Genomic DNA, 26,259 nt, shown 5'->3' on the forward strand with positions numbered 1-26,259 from the left:
AAAAGTAACTTGACATATATTTATTCTATTAAATATAATTTTTATTCGTCTTTATATTTTTTGAAGAAATTAACATTGTTATTATACAAATACATAGTTGTTTAAAAATAAAAATTAAATATTTCTTAAAAAAATTAAAGTCATTTTTTATTTATAATTTATTTTATTTCATCAAAGGTATATTAATTTTGGGTAATTTTTAAAGTCATTTTCCGTCCTTTTTTTATTATTTATTTATACATTTTTAAGTAAGTTTTAAAGATTTTTTTCATCAACTTTTGAGTATTACTTATGAACAACATTGTGCAAAAATTTTAAAAATAAGCTATAAAAATCGAAGTTTTTATACATTTTACAATAACATACTCGTAAAACAGGAGGCTAGTTTTACAGTAGAATTGAATGATACGAAAAACTATTTTTATTGGCGGAGTTTACATCTAAAGATAGTTTATAATTTATTAATGTTAAATAATGTACCTGCTTATAACTACATTAATTGTAGAAGAAATGAGGGAGAATAGGTGAAAGGCAATAATAGTGGCCATTATAATCATGAACAAGGAGAAAATCGGCATATAATATTAGAAAAATTGTGCCCTAACTATGTAAAATTTAAATTTGTAAAGTAGCCTATTTGTTAATCTATAAATCATCTCTGTATATGGTTTTGGTCTTTGGATACCTAATTTTGTCAAATATTATGCTTCTAACAAAAGCTTTAAAACAGGCTTATACATTTCAGAAATAACTCAAGCAAGTAGATGACTACACTAAAAATTTTAGTTTTTATGGTTTCTCTGGTTCATGTTTGTATAAAATACATTAACACGAAAGAATATAAGTCTATATTAATTTAATTTTAAATTATTGTGGAACATGGCAAATTAAAAATTATATGTAAAAATTTATAGTATGACAGAACATGTAAAATAAAAGTAATCTTATTTAGTAAGGAATTTTTTAAAACATTTTTTAATTATTGAAGATTATAAGAAATACTTCATGAAAAAAATCATTTACCCATCAGTTTATACATGAATCCCAAACCTAATTTATAAAAATATCAGTGATTATATTTTTTGATTGTAAAGTTGATTAAAGTATAGATTAGTTAAAATATTTACTGGTGATAACAAATTTGGGTTGTTCTTTGTAAAGTGTATAAGCTAAGAATAAGGTCTACCCATACCCATAGTCTAAATAGACTTTTCATTTATGATATTACTGATGATAACTAACCATATAAAATCAAAAACATCAACAATATTAGAAGTTATTACAAAAAGTAAGAATAAAAAATATTAGTAAGGAATCTAAAATAAATATTTGAGTACATTTTTCATATAAAACCAAGGTAAATAGATACTAAGGAATGTGAAAAATATAAATTTAAAAAACAATTATTATTAAATGTAGTTAACTATATTTATTCTACACATAAAAATTAAAAACCAAATCACCAAGTAATTTATTGCAAAAAGCAACAAATTCAAAAAATGTATTTTATTTTTATATCTATTATCTATAAATTAATTAAATTAAAAATAAATAATAATAGAGCAATATAATAAGATAATATTTAAGGCCATACAATAAAATGTAGAGTAAACAAAAAAAAAACATCAAACTTAAAAAAAGCATCAATAAAAATGTAAAAAAAGGAACAAATTTAAAATTACAAGATTATTTACCAAACGGTGAAAATCAAATCAAATTTGCTGACTAGAAAATTTAGAAATAAAAAGGAACCGAAACAAATTGATTTAAACACAATTAAACTAATATTAAACAAATATTTTAGATTGACATACAACATGGTTATTTCTATTTATATATGCGTCAAGAATTTCAATTATATAAGCAAATATCTGTAGTGCAATGTTAACTATAGTCATTTAAAATTAGTTACATTAGTAAAAATTATAAATAATCAAATACATTTTAAATGAATAATAAATAGATTAAAAATGACTAATATTGTAGAATGATGTTCTATTAGTAACAGCAAGTAAAAACTTTCATTAAATGTTTAAACATTACTCAATAATAAGATAATTTAATCCTAGTAAATGATGCAAATTACAGAAATCACACAATTGAATCGTTAATTATATGAAGTTAAGATATCATTAACTTTTTATCATAAATAATCAATTGAAATTATGTGATATTTAACTACTTTCAGTGAAAATGTATTTTCTAAAAATCTATTAGTCATTTAAAGATAAATTAAATAGTATAAAAACGCCTAGTTGCCAAATATTATTAAAAAAAGCTTTGGAATGTAATCAAGAGGAAATCACATTTGGATAAAATAATATTTTATGCTAGATTTTGAAGTTGTGTAAACATTAAAGATGAAATGAAACATATAAAACCATAGATATTAAACGTTTTCTATTTAAATCCTGTCATTAAAATAAATTGTTTTTCAGCTGTGTATGTCGATGTAATTATCTTATTTATAATAAAATTGAATAATTTAATTTTTAGAATCAAAATTTCATAATTAAGTAAAGGCTCTCATGATAAATTATAATAAGTAAGATACCATAAATTTAAATTAATAAATAATATTTCCATTCAATTATTCAATAAAAATAATAATGATATTAACTACTTTTCTGATATGAACTCCTATTTTAAGATGTATTTAATTAAACATAAATATTGTTTTAATATATTTTATAAGATTGCTATATGACAAACCAGTTATATAAGTATAAAAAGCTAACAATTATCTTAAATTAAATTGGTAAAATAATAGCCTATCATAAAAAAATTAAAGCAAATGCAGGATATTTTATAAGTTAAATCATTCTTCTTTAGGTTCTTCAGAACTTTGGAAAGGCGGACCAGCAGCTTCATCAACTTCGAGAGATAGTTCTTCAGGATCAGGAGCACGGGGCAAAAATTCAGAATCTGGATACATTTTGGAAAAAATAGATTTGGCCTGAAATAATTAAGAAATAACTAAATTCAACACCGATTTATAAAAATAATAAAAAATGTATAATTTACTTGTTTAACAGCAAACTCATAATCAACTGCTAGATCAGGTCCTGAACACAAATGTAGATTATTTGGAACATTTTGCGATAAATCATATTCTGATGTTTCAGGGCAATTAAAATAAAGTGCATACAAGATTTGAGGTTTTAATGATTTATTTAGTATATTTGACTCCCCACTCGATCCAGAAGAATCTCCCTAAAATAGCTCATAATTAACACTTAAATGAAAAATGTATGACATATATCAAAATTTAAAAACCTCTTTTGACGTTTGAGTTGATTGAGTGTCAGTATTTATTCTTATGGTAGTACCATCTGCATATTCAGAATGTAATAATGCATCAACAGCCGGTTTTAAATCATTTACTGCATTATCTATTTGTTTAGTCGTCATATGTAGTAAATCTATAATTTTTAGATAAATATAAAAAAAAGTATATATAATTAATAAAAATAAAATTGTTCCTAGTATTTACATAGTCCAGGTGGACAAACGTGAGTGGATGGTCCAGCTTCAATTACTGTTATTGGCTCTTTTCCTTTAATTGGGAATTGAAGTAATGTCAAAGACTCTTTATCAGTAGTAGATATTGATCTATCAATTATAAAAATGCCTCTTGAAAGACCTGCTTTAGGAACAGAACCTAAAAATTCTGGAGGAGCATCAGCAACACCCATTACAAGATGATCACAATCAAGCCGTGATCCATCAGATAAAATAGCTTTACATTCATTGTTTGCTACTATAACACTATCGGCTGCCCGTTTCAGATGATACACACCTCCAAATACAGCGCATAGTCTAAAGAACAAAAATAATAAATTATTTCATTATGAACAATAATGTAATTTTTTTTTTTAACATAAGTGTTTTAACATACCGACAAAAGCATTGTGGAAGTTCTCCAGTACCATACATGGGCCACAAAAACGGTGTATTACCATAACGACCAAGACTACTTAGGAATCGTTGGGTTCTTTCAACACCAACCATACATGGTGTCGTATCATTTGACATAGCAATAGCATATAATACATAATGCATTAGATTTTCAGTTAAGTTTTTGCTTTCTAAGTATTGTTTTAGTGTTTTATCTTCAAACCCTTTAAATTCACCACTCTCTGGTTTATATTCAACACACAAAGTTAATAGTTGCATTAATTGTCGTTTTTCAATAAGTCCGACATTCTTAGTAGCAAACACATCTGCTCGAGAACATGGAACAGTTTCCAATTTATCAGACTGCCAAGTAAGAATACGATTTACACACCGAAATTCAGCATAACGAGAGATATTTGATGAAATAAGAAGTTCAACCAGTGTGCCACGAGAGAAAAGTAACTGCAACAGATTAATTGAATAATACAATTTTATTTCATAAGACAAATATTAACAAAAACCATTTTTAATTAATTTAAATTTAATTAAACAAACTTTAGGTGCTAAATCCAGGTTAAATTTACGCCCCATGGTTTTAATTTTAGCTTGACACCAAAGTTTATCATTTTGTTTTAATGTAGCTTCAGTTTCAGTCAGTCCATCTTTACTTTCTTTGGGACTATCTTCAGTTTGAGTAATTTTTGCACTAAGCAAATTACCAACTGAAGGAAGTTTTCTACAGTAAAATATAAATTTAATAAAAACTAAACAAGAGTATAAAAATATAAAAATTATCATACTCGGGTATAAACCATTTTTCTTCAATATTGAATACAGTGGAAAATTGATTGCCTATAGTTATAGATTTCTCGGTGTCTTGCACTAAGGGAGAAGATGTTTTCACAAAATCATTTGTTTTTCCATTTCTACATTCCTCAAGCCATTTTTGAAGAGCTTCAAACGTAAATGATGCCCACATACCACCATAATAGTCATTTCTATAATAACCAATAAAAATATTAATAATATTTAAATAGAATATTTTGAAAATTTTTAATGAAATAAAAGAAATAAAATATACCTATCTAAATGTAAAACTCGTTTTCCAATTCGACTAGCAGCAGCAGCAACTATTGACTCGGTCATACCTAAAATCATATTATGTATTATATTATTCATATTTTTAGTTTATAAATTAACAAAACAAATACTATTCCCATAATTTTCATTTTAATCTAATAATGAATCTAAAAATAATAACTAGAGCTCAAATAATTTAACTTAATGTATAGCATATAATGTAGTACACAATAGTAAGATAATGATAACTTTTAGTAAAATTTTGAATCTTGATAAAGAGCAGCTATCAGAGTATTTTTATTTTTCAAGTTATTATTTATTATTGTAGAGAGAATAGCAAAAAATAATAATTTCCAACTAAAACATAAATATCGCACATATCAATTGACATTTAAACAAAATACACAAATAAGAAATAAGTTGATAATAATTAATAACATATTCAAATTATATTAATAATCTATAATTTTGGTTTACAATCATAAATTTAAATTTGCTGCTTTTGTTTGTACAATATATTTCATAATGAAGGTAACAATCATAAAGAATGAATGGTTTTTATCTTATTATTTTGTGCTATTCATTCCTTTTTTTTTTTATTTTTTATTAACATCTCTAGTAACAGTGGACTAAGAATTATTTTCAAGAAATCATGTGTAACCAACTAAAAATAAACTTTCTACCAATACATTTAAATTAGGTTTAGGTACCCAGTTCTAATTTACTATACAATACACTATTATTTATTTTAGCATCCAGTAATTATGTCATATATAGACAAAAACAGCCCTAAACATAATTATTTATACTTAAAACTAAGTTAAAAATTAAAATTAAATTTTTGTGATTCATAAAAGAGAAAACATATATTTTTATTTAATGGTTTATTTATTTTCTTATAAAATATAACATAATAAGTAATGGAAATTCACTTTCTCAATACCGTGACTAATATACCATATAATTTCTAATTACGCAATCATTCAATGAACTCTTAGTAAGAAAATACTATAATAATATGTATTGAAAATAAAATAATAAATAAAAAACAGTTTTGTTGTTTGATCAGTTGATTAAATGATAAAATAATTTTCATAATATCTATGAAAATACATTTTTTATTAGCCACTAATATTGATATTTTGATTTCGTAAAATTTTTAATTTATTAACTCATATTATTATAAAATATTAAAATATAACTAAAAGTAGAATATAGTAGAAAATACAAAACTGTTTTTATAATATATATAAATATAATGTAATAATATAAACATACAAGTATACTTAACTTATATTAAATCATTTTATGTTATAAATTAGAAAAGTTGTCTAAACTTTTATAAGGCCTTCATAATATTGGGTTACAGATAATCATCTACAGATCATCAAATATAAATTAATTTAATAGTTAATATTTAAAGTTTAAATAAGCGAATACACAAAGTATAAATTTTGTGACATATGCATTGTAGTTTTACAACTTTAATTTAAACATTTAACAGTTAAAAATAATAAACTATTAATTCAATATTAGACAATAATAACTGGAAATAGTTTTTAACTACAATTGTAAAATATAATTAAAATCCAATATAATATAAAATATATAAATTATTAATTATTTTAATAAATTCTAGATTCCATATGGTAAATCTCTTTTAAAGCAACAATTACATGACATATGACTAATTTATTTAATTTAAATAATCATATAAAATATCACTTAGTGAAAATTAAAATTACAATTTTTATTAGTTTATGATAATGTTAACTTATATCAAATACAAAATGTAATTTATAACTACATGGTTGCATAGGTGTGCATTGCACCGGGGCCTGGGACCTAGACGGTCCAAAAGGGAGCCCTAGAATTTTAATATTTTGTTTAAAATATATTAAAATTTTATATTTTGTTAATAATTTTAAACTATTTTATAATAAATAATATATTACGATAAAACCATAAACTTTTATATTACAAAGAGTATAAAAATACATATTATTATGTCATTTATTTCATGTATAAATATAATTTAATTAATTATGATATATTTTATGAATTATAAATATTATAATACATAATATAATTATACATTTTGTATATACGTGTAATTGTCTAATTTTATTCATATAACGATTTTTAGGGGCTATTAAATAATATTGCACATGGGCTAGAATTTTATAGTTACGCCACTGCCTCTGTGACCCACCTACCCGTAGGAAAGAAAACAGAGAAAATGTTTTATAAAAATACAAATAATATCATCGAATTATTAAGGTGCGTACACTAGACCTAATATTTTAAATATAATTATACGCGTATGGAATATATTACCTGTGCCAATGACGATTACTTCATACTTGGATGGCAGGTCGTCCTCCATATTGAAGAAAATGGTTTGATTTCAATGGAATATCTTAAAGCGTTAGTCGATTCTTGAATAAATACTTTGGTCGATGATACACTATTGACAGAATTGAATTCCGGAAACTAAACTGAAAAATGGAAGGCAACTAAAATAATATGAATAAATCAGTAATTCAACAACGACGATCATCGATTCAGGAGAATAAATTGTAAATTGTAATCAGTCGTATATTATCACTTAACACTTACTACTTAGTATTTTATCGATATGAACGAACTATGAAGCCAAAACAAAAAAAAAAAAAATGGGAATTTTATTAATTCTATTGTATACTTGTACCACGGTTGCAGCCTAATGAAACTATGCACGTTAACCACGAACAAAATCTTTATAATTTCATTGCTTACACAGTGTTTATCAATCCATAGTCTATAGATATAATCACATATATATATATATTATAATAGTATAAAATATTATAAAGATATCTTTATCAATGATGATAAATATTTTAACACCGGTGAACGGCACCAGCGCCGTGACGCTGCACCGCTGCAGTGAGTTCAGCACGACGGCAGTACGGCACTCCTGACTCCGGCTGTCGTGGACCGTGTGTCGTCACAAAAATATAGTATACAGATAAAGGAACCTTTATCAGTTGTGATATAATTCGAATGCCGAATACGCCATTAACATTATGCTTAAACACATAACAATATAAACTCTGAAGTTAATTTAATATTAACTGTTATTATTTTATATACATGTGTTAAGTTCATAGGTTTTGAATTTTTGAGTTTCGTTCACGATGTCTCAAGAAAAAGTAATTGAAAAACCTTTGCAACAGTTCGTTGTTCAAGCTCTAAAATTAGAAGGCGACAGTTTAGTGGAAGTAATTAAACAAGCTTTGGATAGTGCCGATACATTTGTGTTTGCAGAACTCTTAGAATGTCCCAATGTTCTAGCATTGGAGTCTACACATCATGCACCATACCTACATGCGTTACGCATGTTTTCACAAGGTACGTATTTGGATTATTTAGACAAAAAAGAATATTTGCCAGAACTCAGCGAGCCTCAGATGAAAAAACTGCAGTACTTAACAATTGTTACATTGGCCAATAAAATGAAAAGAATACCTTATGATGTTCTTTTGAAAGAGTTGAATGTAGATAATGTCAGAGACTTGGAGGACTTAATCATTGAAGCGATCTATTCTAATGTGGTTTCTGGCGAACTTGATCAACAGAGTGATTATCTGGAAGTAGATTGGACAGTTGGTAGGGACGTTGGCACTAATGATGTTGACAACATGATAGACACATTACAGCAATGGTGTGATTCCTGTGAGAATGTTCTTTCTACAGTACAAGCTCGTATCGTTGATGCTAATCGAACTAAACAAGATGTACTAAAACACCGCGCTGCTATTGACAATGAAGTTGCTAGCGTAAAAAAAGCAATTAGAACTCAAATACAAGATGAAGAAATGTCAGTGGATACTAGCGGTCCTACAAAAAAAATTATTAAAGGAACAAAACCTAGTGGAGCTAAATTTTGGAACAAGTAAATAACTGCACAATAATAATAATTCATACATTATATTAATTTATAACTGTTATCATTATTATTTTTTTTATGTGATGGTTTTAATATGTATAAATTAGCAGACTTAAACCATTAGTATATAATGTTTTTCCTAATAATCCTTTTAATTTAATTATATGGTAGACATAGGTACTAGATATTCAAAATTAATTTTTTAACATATGATGTACCTTAATACCAATCATTATAATCTTTTTATTAATAAAAATTTTTTTATAAAAAATGTGTTTATTATTCTTGTTTACAATTTATACAAAATACACTATCAGAAAACCTCATGAGTGATGATATATTTTATTGAATTATTAATAGTTAACACAAAGATTCACATTAAAAGGAAACCATTCTGCAGCACCACCCAACTAGGAAATTATTATTTGAATTGATCTCAGGATTAATAATTTTAATAATAGTATACTATGAATTTAATTTATTAAAATTAGTATTTCAATTTATAAATTTATAATACTTTATATTTTAACAATTTAACATTTAATTTATACAACTTTTATTACTTTATATATATTTATCTTCTTTATTTTAGTGAAGAACTGTACCCTGTAGCTGACTGAGTCGGGGCACGGATTCTCTATACAACAAATATACAGTTGTTAAAATTTGGTGAGGATGATCTGATAGGTGTTGCATAATAACCACTGCATTCTTAAGGTTTATTATTTTAATAGAGTGTACATGGTAATTGTATTAACTTTTTATTGAAAAGATAAAACCATTAATTAAATGGCTAATTATAAAAATAAAAAAAATCCATACGGTAAATATTTTACAACAATTGTATTGTTATTTGTTAGATACCTAATAACAAAGTGAATAAGCAAAAGTAGTTACAAAATATATAATAAAGTGCAAAATAATTGTATATTCTAATAACATAATACCATATTAAAGAAAAAAAAAATATTTTTATTTTACAAGATAAAAACTATAAACACTTGAAATGATTTGATAAAATCAAATAACTAGTAAATATAAAATATTATAATTATTACAATAGTGACATTTTTATAAATGGAAGAACGTAACAATTAGCCAAAAAATTTTTTTTATAATTCAGTACTATTTACTTAGTGTCTATAATAGCATAAATAATAATATAGATAAAATTCAAATAACTACAAAAATATTTAAATATCACATGATTGAAAAATATATGTTACATAGGGATTAAATTATTGTAATGTCACCTCTAATTCTTTATTTTATACATTTATTTCTATAAAAAAAATTATTCCTTAGCCTTAATTAAATGTTTTAGTTGAAATTATCACAATTTCTTTAAACATTGTCCAACTTCATTTTCATTTTTGTTTTCCTGTAACAAATTTATGTATTTAGTTATATTTTGTAAGATGTTTTACTTACATGTATTCTCTTTGTCTAACTAACATATAACATGGCAAATTGTATGTTAAGAAGAATCCATATTATTTTGTTATTTTTAATAATATAGTGAATTGATATATTATTATTTATCAAAGTTTTAACTAAAAATATTATCTATGGTATCTGGATAAGTTTTTTTAATATTTTAATTTTAAAGTAAGTTATAAGAATTTTAAGATTTACAATTTAAAAGTTTCTTCCATTAACATTATCATATTAAAAAAATCTATTAAAATGCTCCAAATCATATTTTTATCTTTAGGTTTGATAATAGATCAATTTACTCTATTATTAAAAAATAACAGAATGATATGGATTCTTTTTAACAAATAATTTCATGTGTTATGCGTTAGTAAGGTAGTACATGTCAGGAAATTATCATCTTAATGTTTACACAATACTTGAATATAAATTATTTAATCTTATAATTATTTTACATACTTTTTTAATATAATTTTTCTTATAAAAGTCTCCAAATAAAACCAACATTGTAATAATATAAAAAACAAATAAATATTTCATCCATAATGGCCAATTACACCCACTGTAAATGGCATTTATGCCTAATGGTAGAGCAAATGAAAATTGAGCCTAAAAACAAAATGATCAAAATAAAATTATAAAGATTTAAAAATAAATCAGGGGTGAAAATAATTAAGTAATCGTCATTATAACACTTACATCATTAAAAATATAACATCATTTTATCTTATATATTTTTTATTGTATTATGTAAAAAAAAGTAATTATAATTATTTGTATGAAGGTACTTAATCGTATACTATTATTTAACAAAAGCCTTAAATATTGCGATGAAAATTGCCAATGAATTTTGAGCTTCTATAATAGTAAAAATTGCATTACTGTTATAAATGAAACATGAGAATTCGAAAATACAACAAAGCTAACTAATTCTTTAAAATCTATTTTTATTTTTTACTAAAAATCAATTTTAAAAAGCTAAAATAAAAATGAGCGTTCAATCCCTAGAACTTTTATTCACACACCCCAGGGCAACATAATATTTTATCATAAGTCACTTTAGAAATCATTAAGAAATTAATTTTTTCCAAAAAGAATCTTCAGCAAAGTCAGTTTTCTTTAGTCTATAGGTAGTGCTTTTATGTTGAGTTTTTTATTGAATTTATTGTAATACAAGCTTCTTATTGTAAAAATATTTTATGTATTGCTAAACTATTAATTAACAATATTCAAAACTCTAATACACATAAATGATAAGCACAAATATTAATCAACACTTTGAAATACCTACACAATATTAAATGAGACATATAGTATTTCACTATTTCATTAATATTAATAATATATAGTAACTAATATATATATTATGATCTAATTATAATTGAACAATGATTATTTTTACCAGTTGAATTGTTGTAACATATTTTTTGTATTTAAAGATTTTTGAGCATTGTATTGCAGCTAATGTATAGTAAAAATACATTATAACATGAACAATACTGTTAATTAATATCGGTAAAAATGCTGAGCCGCCTGGTACATATTTTACACCCATCCATGAGAATATGAACATTGAAGAATGATGATAAACATGAAGAAATGACAGTTGATTATCTTTTTTCCGAAGCATCAAAAATATAGTGTCCAATAGTTCAAAAAATTTTATTATATAATACAACCATACTGCTGTTGCTATCTGGAATAAATTTGTAAATTAAAATGACATTAATTGATTTAACTTAGTATAAATTTTAATTGAGCACAATTCAAATTAAGTATTTAATCTATATTAAGCTAATCAAAGTTTATATTTATATTTTTATTTTCTAACTTCGTTAAATCAATTACAACTATTTTCTCAATAAATTAGAAAATAATTTTCAATGCACGATACAACTATAATAGACTGGTTTAACATGTAATTTTCATATTGATAAATGTACTTTTTTATTTCGTAATTGTATTCAATATCAATATGTTTTAATTGAAATGTAAAATTTATTATTATAAACATTAAAATTTACTCTAAGTTCAGCTTCTGCATTGACGTAGGTTATCGGTTGACACATCCAACTATAGTTTAATTTAGTAGTCATCAATATCAACTGGAAATATATTTATGTCAAATTTTTAAATACTCATTAATCATTATAAACATGAAATTATATTTTATTACTTCAATTATAATAAATAAATTTGATATTATCATCATAATATTGTATGTTATTAGAACATTTTTTAAACTGTAAGCTGTACGATTTTTCATGTACCGTGGAGTCAGCCATACTATTAAAAGATAACATAGGGTTATGGTAAATGTTGTAAAAATTGAATTTACCATCCACCACCCTCTTGTTCTAATATCTATAATAAAAATAAAATACACATGATCACAAATCTAAAATAATATAACAATAAAACTTAATATTAAATTTTTATGATTCTTTAGATTTTATTATTATTATGGTCAAATTCAAACTTACCACTTAATGATTCGGTCCATTGATTAAAATCTTCTACTTGTTCAAATAATGTAGATAAGTTATAATCTAAATGAAATACTGTGAATTCTCTAAAAAAATATTAATTAATAATAAATCATTAATAAAATTGATTTAGAATACTTGAGAATTAATTGTATATGTGTAGTTTTTTTATATTTTGTATAATTATCAAACTAGGATTTATTCCTTGATTTCCTTCTCTCCTCACCATACACATAATATTTTGGGAAATATTTATTTTCTACACTCTAAAAATATAAAAAAATCTTTTTTTTTAAACAGTCATTTGTAAAGTAACAATACAAATTTAACACTGTTACTGATATACTATATAGGTATGTTATTAAAATTATTATAAAATTAGTATTAAACGGCGTTTTATATAGGCATTTTACGGTCATACATGTAATATGTAACAATTAATATCACTAATTATGGTTATGAGTCTTATGACTTATAAGTAAAAAAAATTTTAAGTTAATAAAACGTTATTATACTTTTATGGCCTCACGTGTTGTGTCTATCTAATTTACAACTTAAAAAATAATATATCAACAAAATATTTTCTTTATTAAATTTGAACATCACAGTTGCCATATTATTTATTAACAAGATAAACAACACATGCGAGTGTAGCTTTCTCTTAAGACTTTGAAGTTCAAGTAATTGAATTAATTGATTTGGTGTCATTAATCATCATAAAGCTACGGTGAATTTTTATTTATTCAATCCGCTATCATCTAAAAAACAAACTATGTGTATAATAACTAATATGTACCCGTATACAATGTGCTAGTACACTACATTAAATCAATAAAAAAATGTTTACTAAACCTATACTTATGTAATAAAATAAATAATAACCTAACCATTTATATACCTATTTTTAATACGATTTCTTAATTTTATAAAAATACATAATATAAAAAAATACTGTTACAAATTATATATCTATAGTTAATTACCGTTCTAATAAATGTATAATAACATAACACTAGGTGTTAAAAACTCACTCATTTTGTACAGTATACATTGTAGTCTGTATAGAATTGTATTTTAGTGTTTGTATAACGTTTAAGTTGATGTTATATTAATTTATATATTAGTATTACATAAATTATAACTGCAAACCGTAAATAATATAAAAAGAAAAATGAACGATTTGTGTAAAGGCTTTTATGATGACGGCAAGCGATATGATAATAATTTTAATATGAAGTCCATACCAATTATTTTCTTGATTTTCAAATTTGAACGGAAACGCGTAAGACGTATTAGTAAAATTATGTGTTTAATATTACTAAGTGGTGAACGTACTACAACGTACTATTATAAACACTCCGACGCCGACTGCTGTACCGGCGAACGAAAGAAGATCAATGCTCAAAAAGCTATTGCGCATGCTCAGCTACTGCAGTACTTACGATATATTATAAGTGTATTATAATAAATACTTTGTTTTAGTCACAACGTGTTACTAGAAAGATAAATACTACATAGTGTGTATACATTAAAAGAAAAATTCGGTTATTAATGGGGCTATGAATTTATTGTACTAAAAACCTTAAAAATGCATATTCGATCTCAAATATACACTAAAAACTCTAAAAAAAAAATATTATTATTTAAAAATGTAAAAAGCATAAAAATTAATATTTTTATTGAAAATAAAAAACTATACTTTAAATTAGTTAACAAAAATCACGAAATACGTGTAAAAAATACCTACAATTATCGAAAAAATTTTATAAACATAAAAAAAAAAGTAATTACAAGGAAAAAGTTATAATTAGATCAAAAAATGTTTCAAAAATAAATATGTGAAGAAAAAAATGCAAAATAGCAGTTGAGTTAAGAACGCTATGTTCTTCAATGAGCTAAAAGGGATGGATAAATAATTATACAAATACCCAGTCCAAATTATTATATTTTAATAAAATACAGATAAAGGTGTATCCTGATATCCCATTGTACTGTACTAACTTAAAACTATAGCTATTTTTAAATCTGGTATGTTAATACATGGAATCGAAAATTTATTTTTCATTTTATAGATGCTATGCTATGTTGGATTTTTAGATAACAATCCATTTAATTGTGATCATGTTGTAATAAAAATAAATAGTAATTATGTTTTTTTATTAGTTAGCTTTTACAAAAACTATGTAATAAATAGTATTTTATACAAATAGACATTAGAATTTATTACCTATTTTATTAATTTCAAGTCTTTTGTATTAGTTTTTAATGAAAATTATCTGTAATATCAGTTATTAAAAATTAAATATTTTATATTGACCTAAAATGCTGTGCTTGACGTAATATATTTGTACAAAAATATGATGTTATCATATGTTATAATGATGCGTAAGATACAGTCCAAATACTTTCAACCGTTGTTCACTATCCAGTATACAATCATTACTAAATTTATTATAATAGGTTAATTATTTACATATTTTATAATATAATGGCATAACTTTTTAAATTTTATGCATTCATTAACTTATTAACTTACTTATATTCTTACAACATTTGTTCCTTATTGCTTATTCCAGGTCGCAGCCTTAAAATTAAAGATAAAATATTTATAAACAAGTAGATATAGAAATTGGTTTAAACCTTATTAAAAAGTGTATTTAAATTTATTTATTATTATGTATAATTTAATGTGTATTTATAAAGTTTCTGAAAAATTAAATTTAACTCATTAATTACAAATTAATATTTCACTTAAATTACCATTTTACGAATAAATATGATGTTAAAAAAAAAAAAAAAATAATATAATAGGTAGGTACTAAAATATATATAACTATAAAGTTTGTTATTTGTATGTCTAATTAGTAATGAATTATTTCAAAAAAATATATAGTTCATTTAAATAATCGTGTATACGAATATGAGAATTATATAAATACCAATGGAGGAAAGTGTTTATATCTTTATAGTCTATAGAATCATGTCACAAATTTACTTATTCGGTAAATGTATACTATGTTTATATACATAATATATGTAGTTAAATAGGTTATAAATTATATGCTTAAATTTTGCTTGATGTCAATACAACAGTCAAGGTTAAAAAATCTAAAACAAATAAATACAAATTGTTTTCAGTTCTGATAATTTTTTGTTTATAATATTAATAATAATAATACAAAAAAAAAATATAGAAAGAATCAATTATTTTTTGTCGATTTACTCGTCACATTTTTCGTATACTTGTAATTTTTATAGATGTTGGACTTATTTGTAGTATCCTATAACAAAGTTTAATAACTATTAGTAGTAACTAAAAATGAAGTAAGTAATATAATATTTATACAATTTAATTTGGTTATATGATATATGTAATTACAGTGGCGTATTTAAGTGTTCATTCAGGGTCATGTGTATTTACGTTATATATTTTATTTTCTATCTAGAGATTGGCAAGTGATATAGCTGACGATTGTCATATTTCTACAATTTAAAATTACAAACCTTTAATTATTTTTAAATATTAACGCAAAATTGACAACATATTACACTATCATCGAAATAATATTAATTGTCAAAGTATACTATGAATAATTATTAGATTTTTTATTTTAAAATTATAAAATATACTTATGACACTTATGTAGTTATATGTTAAAAACAGCCCATGAAATTAAAAATATAATTAAAATAACTATTTTCTATTCTTCTAATTTACTAAGAATAATTTATTTAAATCAGTACCTATAATATTATGTTGAAATTATTGAATTCCCTCCCAGAAAAAAGTTGAAAATACGTCACTGTTTAATAAGATTTCCTAAAATAAACCAAAGAAGTCGCTCAGTCATATAAAAGCTAGGTTTATAGATTATTTTGTCATTGAGTAGTATTCCATCGTAGTTAATAGTTAATGTATTAAATTTTAATTATCAATGATGAAAAATTAGAATTTTAGTTAGGGGAAGAGGGAGAAGGGAATATTAATTTTAAATAATATTCTTGACAAATGATTAGGATTTGTAAGTAAAATCTTTAGATTACAAGTATGATTTCTTTAACTTTTATTTAGATGAGTGTGATGACTGCGATGAGGCATATTATTCGTAAACAATATCGCAATGATGCAATTTTATGATATTAATATAACCTTTATACTCTATGTACTCAGCAGACACTAAAAGTTAAAACAGCAGATTACCTTTCCTCTTACGCTATTACAAATAGAATATTTGTATAAATGTGTACATGTATAATAGTTATAAAGATGTTCTTTATAATAATTATGTAAATTATTTTACCTTTTGAACATAAGCGTTTGCGTAAAAGTTTCCAAATAGTACAATAAATGAAATCATGTAAATCACCAATAAATATTGCATCCATATAGGAAATTTGCATCCAGATTTAATTCCGTGGATACCCAAAAATAACGCAGTGGTAAATTGAATCTAAATTTTAAAATATAAATGAATTTGTTGAATACAACATAATACATAAATATAAATTAAATTATAACGTGTAATATTTACTAACCAATTGAAGTATAGTTAAGTACTTTTTCCACCATAAATACTTTTCAATTTTTGGGCCCAAAGCACTTAGAGCATAGTATGAATACATAAGTACATGTATAAAACTATTTACCATTGCAGGTAAAAACGTAGAGCCACTAGGCACCCATTTCACTCCAATCCACCACAAAGAGAACATAGTTGAATGATGATAAACGTGTAAAAAAGTAAGCTGTTTATCCTTTTTTCGGAGAATGAAGAAAATTGTATCACAAAACTCGAGGAGTTTTGAAAAGTAATACCACCAAATAGCTTTCAATAACTACAGTATAAAACATATTATAAAATGGCAATTAACTTATGTTGAGTAAAAAATTGTATTTATTATTATTTATTACCTAGGTGTGTAAACAAAATGCTCGAAATATAATATTTAAGTGTACTTTTATAAAAACGTAATTAAAAGGTAATTTTTATAACAATAAAACTAATAATTAGATGAAGTGAATTGATATTTTATTCATATAGTAATTAAACAAGTAAATTTTAAAATTCATCTGTACAAAAATGTTTTTATAATATTATTATTTAAATGGATATATTAAAAATCATAGTTATTAAACTTATAATTATATATAAAGTATAAAATTTATTACAAATTTGAAAAAAAAATATCAAGTATTAGTTAAAATAAATTTTATGTTGATAAATATAATATAATTATAATGTTTAATATTTAAATATCTTTAAAAATCTATAGGTACCTATTTTTAGAAATTTAAGTTTTTTTATAGACTTTTATATTGTGTACTTATAGGTTATAAGCTATCTACCTACCTTCTTCAAAATCATGAAAAACTTAAATTATCTATTAGAAATTATTGAATATATTAATGGTAAGCTAAATAATTAAACTAATTGATGTATCAATTTTTTTAAATAAATTACCCTCAATTCGTCTTTGTTGTTGATAAATGTTAGTGGTTGACAAACATAACTGTACCGTAAACGACTAGATGCCACTAGTAGCTGTAAATCAAATATTTAAATAATTATATACCTACCTAACTCATTTAATAAATACAGTTATTATAGACTTACTTCAATAGCTATATATAAATTTAGTAATGTCATAAGGATGTTGTATGGTACCAATATGGGAGTGAGTTTGAATGGTTTTCTATTTTTCATACATCTCGGACCCAAACCAACGATTATGAAATAAATTATTGTGTAGATAACGGTGGGTGTTGGAGAATCAACCATCAACCAACCTTTTGTTCTATCATCTGCAAGAAGAAAAAGAAGTGTTTATATTAAATATACTAAGTGACACATTTCTAAACATTTAAAAAATATTATCATAAATAACGATTCTGTGCTTAATCTGTACATTTTGGTATGTATATTATATGTGTGTATTATATATCGGCTTACTTACCCGAAACTGATAAAGACCATTGATAAAATTCGTTAATTTTTTTAGTCACTGGTGTAGAAAAATTCATTTCTAATGATTTCTATGTTCTAGGTAAAACATACATTTTATATTAATATATAGCTATGCTTAAAATAATATAATTTATATTTACATTTTAACTTTTCTATATGATGGTCACTGTGTCTTCTATTTAGATTATGATTGTTACAAATAATTGAATCAGTAAACATTAATCAACTTATATACGATATAACCATCACAAGTCCATCCTGAATACTGTTCTGGAGAAAACTGTTAAATGATATGAAGAAGAAGTTACCAGTTTACTATCGGTATAATAGTATAGGTAGGTATGACAAAACCATTTTCATAATGCTGTTCGGTCGAATGTAATCATCTCTCATTCTCCCACTCAATTAATTTAGTATAAGAAGTACATGTCACTCAATTTAAATTAAAATAGATACAGCTGTATAACTTATTTTTTTATATATATCGTGTATATATATATATATATATATATATATATATATAAATCAATCAACTAAATACGATTTAAAGTTTTCAAATGTAACCCAATGTATAGGAATACCCAAATCATATTGAATGTCAAGATAATTTTTTTTTTTTACAGATATAGTTTATATAGGTATTATAAATACACTAATAATAACTAATTTATTTTACTTATGTATATAAATATATATACATATGTATTATTTTTTTATTATTTTAATACAATACATTATATTATAACAACTATTTATACTATATTCAAGTTTTAATAATAGATAAGTATATAGTTTTTAGGTGCTTAATAATTAATTAATATTTATAAAAATTTTAAAACAGATTTTTAATACACGTTATAAAAATAAATTATAAAAACTACAGAGTAATATACAAATGCATTTTTATCCATTTACGTTAATTTATTGTTTTAATTTATAAGTCTTACATACAAATTATATTTCTACTTTATTATAAACTATAATATAATACGTAGCGGTGTAAATACCTACTCTACAAGATACAATAACAATATGATTATAATCTATACAGAATATTAGGATACTATACAGAATGATTAATTGTAATTTTTTTCTATAATAGGTACTTATAAACCATAGTAACTTAATGAATTCATTAAAATGAAAATTTTTGAAATTTTTAATTGGGTAATAAATATACTTAAAGATCACATACTCAAATACTTACATAATTAATGCAGTTTAAAGAGCAACAGTGGCGATACAAACTTCTTTTTAATGAAAACCGCCTTTTTTACAGTACATGGGGGTCGTGAATAATTTTTAATTTTGAATAAAGTGATGAATGTATTTATTTTATTATATGTGTGTAAGTGTGTGTGTTTTTATGTCTGTAAACACAATAAATAGACAATTAAAAGAAATGTTTTGAAATTTTCAACTTGAGGATAGTTTTTTTTTATAGCGAATTAGATCTTGTTTCTACTTAATAAAGGTTAAAGTCCCTAGTATATTTCAAAATTGCAGACAAAAATAAACAAAAAACTAAGAAAAATCGAGAAATTTAACACAAAACTAGTTTTTAATAAAATCGATTTGTTTTTATTTAGGCTTATTAACGAATGGGTAATCTCATAAACTTGATGATTTCATTAAATATCTATGTTAGCAATTTCTACACATTGTGTAATTTTTAAAATATTTTGATTCTTTTTTAGCTATTTATAGTCATTTTAATATTTCCAATTCCTATTTTAAAATTGTTTTTTTTTATATAAACGCCATAAAACATTTATTGCAGAATAAAAATGCTTAAAAATTAAACAAAAAAATCCTCAAAAATTGTTCATTTACAAGTTAAAAAATATCAAAAATGTTTTGTCATAACATTTTTTTATAAGTGTTAAAGATATAATTTTAACAAATCGTATTGAAATTTCAAAATTATAAAATATATAAAAATATTAAAAATATAGATACAATTTTTTTACATGCGTCTAAAATTTAAATTTAGACGAAATTACATAATATATTTTAATAACGATTAATGATGTTTATAAAATGTTGTTGAAAGATAAATATAGTATCTTTCTCTACATGGTATAGGTTTTATAAGTACTTACTTGTTTGAATTCTGATTTAGGTGCATAAAAATTTAAATAAAATGTAATTTAATTAATAATTTATAAAAAAAAAAACGTTAGTCTCTTAACTCTTTTAAATAGATTCCGTCTTGCCATATATAATTTTTTATTAGTATAATTATATAGACGTTAAATAATAAGCTTGTTTAACTAATAAAGAGGAAAACTTGAATTTATTTAACGTATCACGGGCTTGCTTATCCTGAAGTGTCATTTTAACTTATTCGTGTGTTCAAAATGATTCTAGGTCACTCTTGGCATCACCGCCTATATTAAAACCATAAAAGTTATCAAATTTTGAGTACTGTTATTTTTCATTACCTATGCTTTCGTGTATAGTATTTCTGTTATTCATTTGTTTGTGTATAGCAAACATATTAGCTACACTTTCAGAGTCTCTGTGACTAATTTACACATTGTTATTAGAGAAATAATTTATTGGATATTAGTCAATATAGTCTCTTCTTTCAGTATAAAAAGCAATCAATCGTGATTTAAACCGGCTGATTTTGTATGAAAGCATCTATATAGACATACTTATACATTGATTTATCATATAAAATATATATGTATGTATCTACACTATTTACGACCCAAATTATTCCATTCACTTGACATGATTGTCAATACTTAATAGTTAAATATTATTAATATTTACTGTACTATTAAGTATTAATACTTAATAACATGCCTACATAGCAATATACTTTATTGAAAATATATAGGTAACGGGTTTCTTTTGCTTAATTTAAAATTAAACATTTAATGTCTACGTATATAATATATATATAATATATATATTATATATGTGTGTACGTAGGTATACAGTATATAGGTACTAATTTAAAGTAAATTAATAAATGTAGTTAATTGTTTATATATATTATAACTTATAATAGATACATATTTCACCTACAATTTTGTTTAGTTCTAATAATTTTTAAGTACCTTTTTCAAATATTAAAACAAATTCATAAGAATAATTCATCTCTGTAGGTATAGTATATAGGTATATTTAATAATAAATTACGTTCAGTCATGTATTACACAAATGTTTTCGATAATTGTGAGAGAGGAAGTTTACAAATAAATATTTATATTTATTACTGTTAAGAAAACATTTTTTATGTTTTTATAATATATTAAATAAGCTAGGAAAAGAGTGGACCTCCCCTCACTATATGTTTACGCTTCTAGTTATAAAAAATTATAATTCTTCAATTTCTATTAATTTATTTTCAGTTTTCCTAACAATTATTATTGGTTTATGTTCACTAAAATAAGATAGGTTTTTGAATGTGGATTTTTAATTAAATATTAAGTTGATCATTGAATGCCTCAATAATTGCGACGTCAAGATGATGTTTATAAATGATTCCAAAGAGTTCGTCAAAGGTTGGCTTTTCGCCTACAGGGTACATTGCACACTACAAGGCTCAAAAAGTCCATGAGTTTAAAAAGATGCCACACCATCAATCCGTACTGGAAGAATCCCAGTCCGACAAGTTGGTACCGAATCGGTTCCGAGCTTCTACCCTAATATGCAGAATTAATTCTCGTTTAAAAATAATATTTTCACAAATCTAGTTTTCAACAAAATCAATTTTGTTTTTTTGATATAATTATAATATACTTAAAATTTTAACCAACTACCAAGTGTTTATATTATCAATTATTCACTAAATAACAATGTTTATCAATATTATATACAGTTCCTAGGATATTTTCATTTACCAATAAAAAAACATCGAACATTTATAATTATATTTTTTTTCCTATATATAATTAAGAGTTAAAATGTATAAGCTAAATAAAATTCGTTAAATTTTAAAAATTTACAAATTACTTTGTTGTTAGAAATTTATGAAAATTGTTTCTTTCATATCTAAGATTTAAAATTGAATATAAAATTCCTCATAAGTTCTTCTACGTACAACAAAATTTTTTACCTCCTTTTGAAATGCAAATTGTAACGAAATTTCATATTCACCCATAAAATAACTATTTATCTTCAAAATATTTTTGAGATTTTGTTAAAATTAATAAACAAAGAATAACTATAGAAATTTGAAATTTTCATTAAATGTGAAAACAGAAATTTTATTTTTACAGATAAATGTTTATAAAATTTCTCGTTCCATCGAAAATTTTGAAAATTCAATATTATGTTCTTCATAATTAGTTATATTGAAAACAAAAAATTTAAAAAATATTTAAACATACGTCATACATTTTTTTATAGACATTTTAAGTTTAAATTTGAATAAATTGTATATTTAAACATAACGATTAGATATCTATTATTTTTTTATAGTTTAAAAACATTATTCATGAAGACAAAAACTTTTACGTATGATATAATATTTTATATACATATATATATTTTATACACATATCTTCAAACACAATGTTTTCGAAAAAATTTAAACCTATACTGTACTACTATTTACTAATAATAAAATTAATTAGTTAACCTAATACCTAACCTATAGTAGGTAGTAATATCAAACAATATAAAATTGAAAGCTGAGATATAGGCTAATGGCTGTCTCCACTTAGAATCGTGCATTTAAAACTAAAATTTATATTACTTAAGTACTGAAACTATAAAAATAGTAAAATTACATTTGGTCAGTTCCTGTGTGATGACAATGACATTATATTATTAAATAAATCTGATAATACGAGTATTAAGAGATTGAGTAGCTTTTTTGTAAGTACTGCATAATATGATAGATTACATAGATCAAATTATTGAACAGCAAAGGTTTGAAAGAAATTATTTTATTTTATAGAAAAGACTATCATGTTAAGCTGAATCAAATACTTAGACTATGTCTAAAAAAACGCCAAGACAGAATTCCTTATTTTTAAATAAGGCTTAAACAATTGAATGTTGTCTATGCGTATTTTATGTAAGGTTAAATAAAATATGGTCTAAAGAGCCAAATGTAAAATGTAAAATTTTAAAATTCTTATAATTCTCTTTAAAATTTAAATATATAAAAACTTAATGAGATTCACTATTGATGGGTAGGTAGGTAATATTCTTAAATTTAAATTATATATAATAAGTCACTTTAATATTAAACATAAATAAATGTTTAAATAATAATAAACTACATTTTATATTATATTATGATCTAAATTCTAAAGTTAAGCATACTCTTAAATCGTGCTATCTATATAGTATATAATATTATAGGTGTAATATCACTCTGTAATTATTATAGTATGAATTTTCATTTAATCTTTGGTGAATGATTACATTTTGTTGTTATCAAAATGTTATCACAAACTAGGAATTAAAAACTTTATGTATTTTTATTTTGCACGTTTTTCATTTAAATGTTTAAATTATAGTATTAATTATTTAAGTTTTAAATGTCTAAAATATTTCGAAATAAAATTATTAATATAAAAGTACATAATATTATACAATATTAAAGTGTTTAAAAAAAATATTCTATTTGTTCTATAACTTTTACAATCGTAAGATGTCCAATAACGAGGAGAAAACTAATATGACACAAGAAGAAGTTTTACATCAATTCGTTAATCGAATTTTTAGCAATGATCAATTTCGAGAAAAAATTATGATGCCTAATGTAATGGGGCGGCCAGTAGTAAAATCGGTTGAAGAAAAAACTTTAGATGCAATTACTGAAAGTTGTGCATTTAAGAGCATTCTAAGTGGTGTAATGGGTAATATAAATCGATTTTTGTTGATCATGTTTGAAATATGTTGTATTAGTTATAATTTAATTTTAAAATTTTTCTTATTTTTAATTATTTTTATTATTATTTACATTTTATTACAACAATAATAATTATTTGATTTTTGTAGGTTTTGCTCTTGGTGGAGCCATCGGTCTTTTTACTTCTAGTGTAAATCCACAAATAAAACCACCTGGTCAACAAGAAACAGTCAAAGAAATTATACGTGAAATGAAAACTTCTTCTCTTGGTTATGCAAAAAACTTTGCTTTACTTGGAGCTGTCTTCTCAGGCATTGAATGTATTGTAGAAACGGTGAGTACTTAATAATCAAAAGCACTTTTTACTTTCTTAGTGTTATGTTATATAATATATTAATTTTTACTCATTTTATAGTATAGAGGTCAATCTGATTGGAAGAATGGTACATATGCAGGTGGAATAACTGGTGGATTAATAGGATTTAGAGGTAAGAATTAATAAAATTTAATATTATCATTAAGTATATAAATGTAAATACAATTAATGAAAAATTTTTTTATTTTAGCCGGAGCCAAAGCAGGTTTACTTGGTGCATTGGGTTTTGCTACATTTTCTACTGCAATTGATTATTACATGCGTAATTCTTCATAAATATTGTTAAATAATTTTTTTTTTAAATTAATTTTATTGCTGTAAATAAAATGTAAGTAGACTCTTTAATTGTAGTAAAAAATATAATACTATGACTTAAATTTTTATATTGATTTTTTCCCCTTATATTTTAATATAATGTTATATTTACCTATATAGGTGTCATATAAGTTAATATTCTCATAAAAATAACTAATTTAAGAACATCATAATATAAATTCCATTTATTATTTCAACAAATTAAATTGACAAAAGAAAGGTACTTTTTTGTTATTGCTCCACCAGTACGCTGTATAAAATTCTTTGCCACTTTCATTTGTTATCAATAAAATAAACAATATAATAAATGTAAATTTGATTATAATTACAATAAAGTAATTATGATAACTTAGATTAATCTTTTAAGATGGTTTCAAATGCATCTTGTTCTCCGCATAAAATCTGCCAAATACAATATCAGAAAATTTTTTTTATTTCCCCTTTTAGCAGAACCCTACAACCTCTTGATGTTTTGGGTGTGTGTCCCTGTGTCTGGATCAACAAAATTATAGGTATAGTTAACTGCATTATGTTGGAATCCCACTTGCTGCAAATTATGGTAAGCTATTATTGAGCCTGATCTTATATATTTTTTTTTATTATAGGTAACAATGTTTTCTTTGATCTATCAGGTACACTTATTATAAAACACACTTTAATTTCCCAATATATTTCACTAAAAAGCCATTACTGTGGCAGAATACGTACAGGCATACAGTATTATTTTTTCTAGACACAAAAAAAACCTTAATCTATTTTGACAAAAAGGCAGGGACACTATATGCCAGGGTGATAAAAAACAAGAGTGGCGAGGCAATAAATTTTTTATGGCGTACTAGTGGGCAATAACAAACATGTACTAAAAGAAATATTGAAAAACTATATAAAAATCCTAACTTTAAGAAAAAAAATATAATTATACTATAATTACTAATTTATACTTTTAAAAGAAA

The 26,259-nt window shown here is 23.4% G+C and overlaps 5 protein-coding genes across 8 annotated transcripts; 2 read left to right on the top strand and 3 right to left on the bottom strand.

Annotated features, from left to right (window-relative positions):
* Positions 1-2,743: 2,743 nt before the first annotated feature.
* LOC112595954 (rab proteins geranylgeranyltransferase component A 1) lies at positions 2,744-7,741 on the bottom strand. 2 transcript variants are annotated; one of them, XM_025341370.1, is made up of 10 exons: positions 7,597-7,741; positions 7,315-7,475; positions 4,979-5,045; positions 4,698-4,895; positions 4,453-4,633; positions 3,899-4,359; positions 3,494-3,819; positions 3,277-3,422; positions 3,025-3,213; positions 2,744-2,956 (listed from the first exon to the last, which is right to left on the bottom strand). In XM_025341370.1, the coding sequence occupies exons 2-10, from the start codon at positions 7,361-7,363 to the stop codon at positions 2,819-2,821; spliced, it is 1,755 nt and encodes a 584-aa protein (XP_025197155.1). In that variant the 5' UTR covers positions 7,364-7,475; positions 7,597-7,741; the 3' UTR covers positions 2,744-2,818. The 2 variants fall into 2 exon arrangements, with proteins under 2 accessions (XP_025197155.1, XP_025197154.1); XM_025341369.1 differs by lacking the exon at positions 7,597-7,741 and having other exon boundaries at positions 7,315-7,587.
* Positions 7,742-7,928: 187 nt separating this feature from the next.
* LOC112595955 (COP9 signalosome complex subunit 7b) lies at positions 7,929-9,000 on the top strand. The gene has a single exon (XM_025341371.1). It carries the CDS (start codon positions 8,157-8,159, stop codon positions 8,916-8,918), a length of 762 nt encoding a protein of 253 aa, XP_025197156.1. The 5' UTR covers positions 7,929-8,156; the 3' UTR covers positions 8,919-9,000.
* Positions 9,001-10,166: 1,166 nt separating this feature from the next.
* On the bottom strand, positions 10,167-14,186 carry LOC112595964 (elongation of very long chain fatty acids protein 4-like). 3 transcript variants are annotated; one of them, XM_025341384.1, is made up of 7 exons: positions 14,073-14,186; positions 12,826-12,914; positions 12,519-12,706; positions 12,367-12,447; positions 11,745-12,038; positions 10,802-10,951; positions 10,167-10,289 (listed from the first exon to the last, which is right to left on the bottom strand). In XM_025341384.1, exons 3-7 carry the CDS (start codon positions 12,681-12,683, stop codon positions 10,242-10,244), a joined length of 738 nt encoding a protein of 245 aa, XP_025197169.1. In that variant the 5' UTR covers positions 12,684-12,706; positions 12,826-12,914; positions 14,073-14,186; the 3' UTR covers positions 10,167-10,241. The 3 variants fall into 3 exon arrangements, with proteins under 3 accessions (XP_025197169.1, XP_025197168.1, XP_025197170.1); XM_025341383.1 differs by having other exon boundaries at positions 13,860-14,186; XM_025341385.1 differs by lacking the exon at positions 14,073-14,186 and adding an exon at positions 13,812-13,875.
* Positions 14,187-16,022: 1,836 nt separating this feature from the next.
* Positions 16,023-19,110, bottom strand: LOC112596015 (elongation of very long chain fatty acids protein 4-like). The gene is made up of 7 exons (XM_025341453.1): positions 18,935-19,110; positions 18,784-18,869; positions 18,444-18,631; positions 18,291-18,371; positions 17,365-17,664; positions 17,130-17,279; positions 16,023-16,109 (listed from the first exon to the last, which is right to left on the bottom strand). Exons 2-7 carry the CDS (start codon positions 18,848-18,850, stop codon positions 16,029-16,031), a joined length of 867 nt encoding a protein of 288 aa, XP_025197238.1. The 5' UTR covers positions 18,851-18,869; positions 18,935-19,110; the 3' UTR covers positions 16,023-16,028.
* Positions 19,111-24,313: 5,203 nt separating this feature from the next.
* LOC112596016 (mitochondrial import inner membrane translocase subunit Tim22) lies at positions 24,314-25,329 on the top strand. The gene is made up of 4 exons (XM_025341454.1): positions 24,314-24,622; positions 24,765-24,949; positions 25,031-25,103; positions 25,182-25,329. Exons 1-4 carry the CDS (start codon positions 24,415-24,417, stop codon positions 25,265-25,267), a joined length of 552 nt encoding a protein of 183 aa, XP_025197239.1. The 5' UTR covers positions 24,314-24,414; the 3' UTR covers positions 25,268-25,329.
* Positions 25,330-26,259: the final 930 nt, after the last annotated feature.

This window comes from Melanaphis sacchari, unplaced genomic scaffold (genome assembly GCF_002803265.2).
Source record: "Melanaphis sacchari strain LSU unplaced genomic scaffold, SCAv2.0 Contig2_pilon_pilon, whole genome shotgun sequence".
Classification (NCBI taxonomy): Eukaryota; Metazoa; Arthropoda; class Insecta; order Hemiptera; family Aphididae; genus Melanaphis; species Melanaphis sacchari.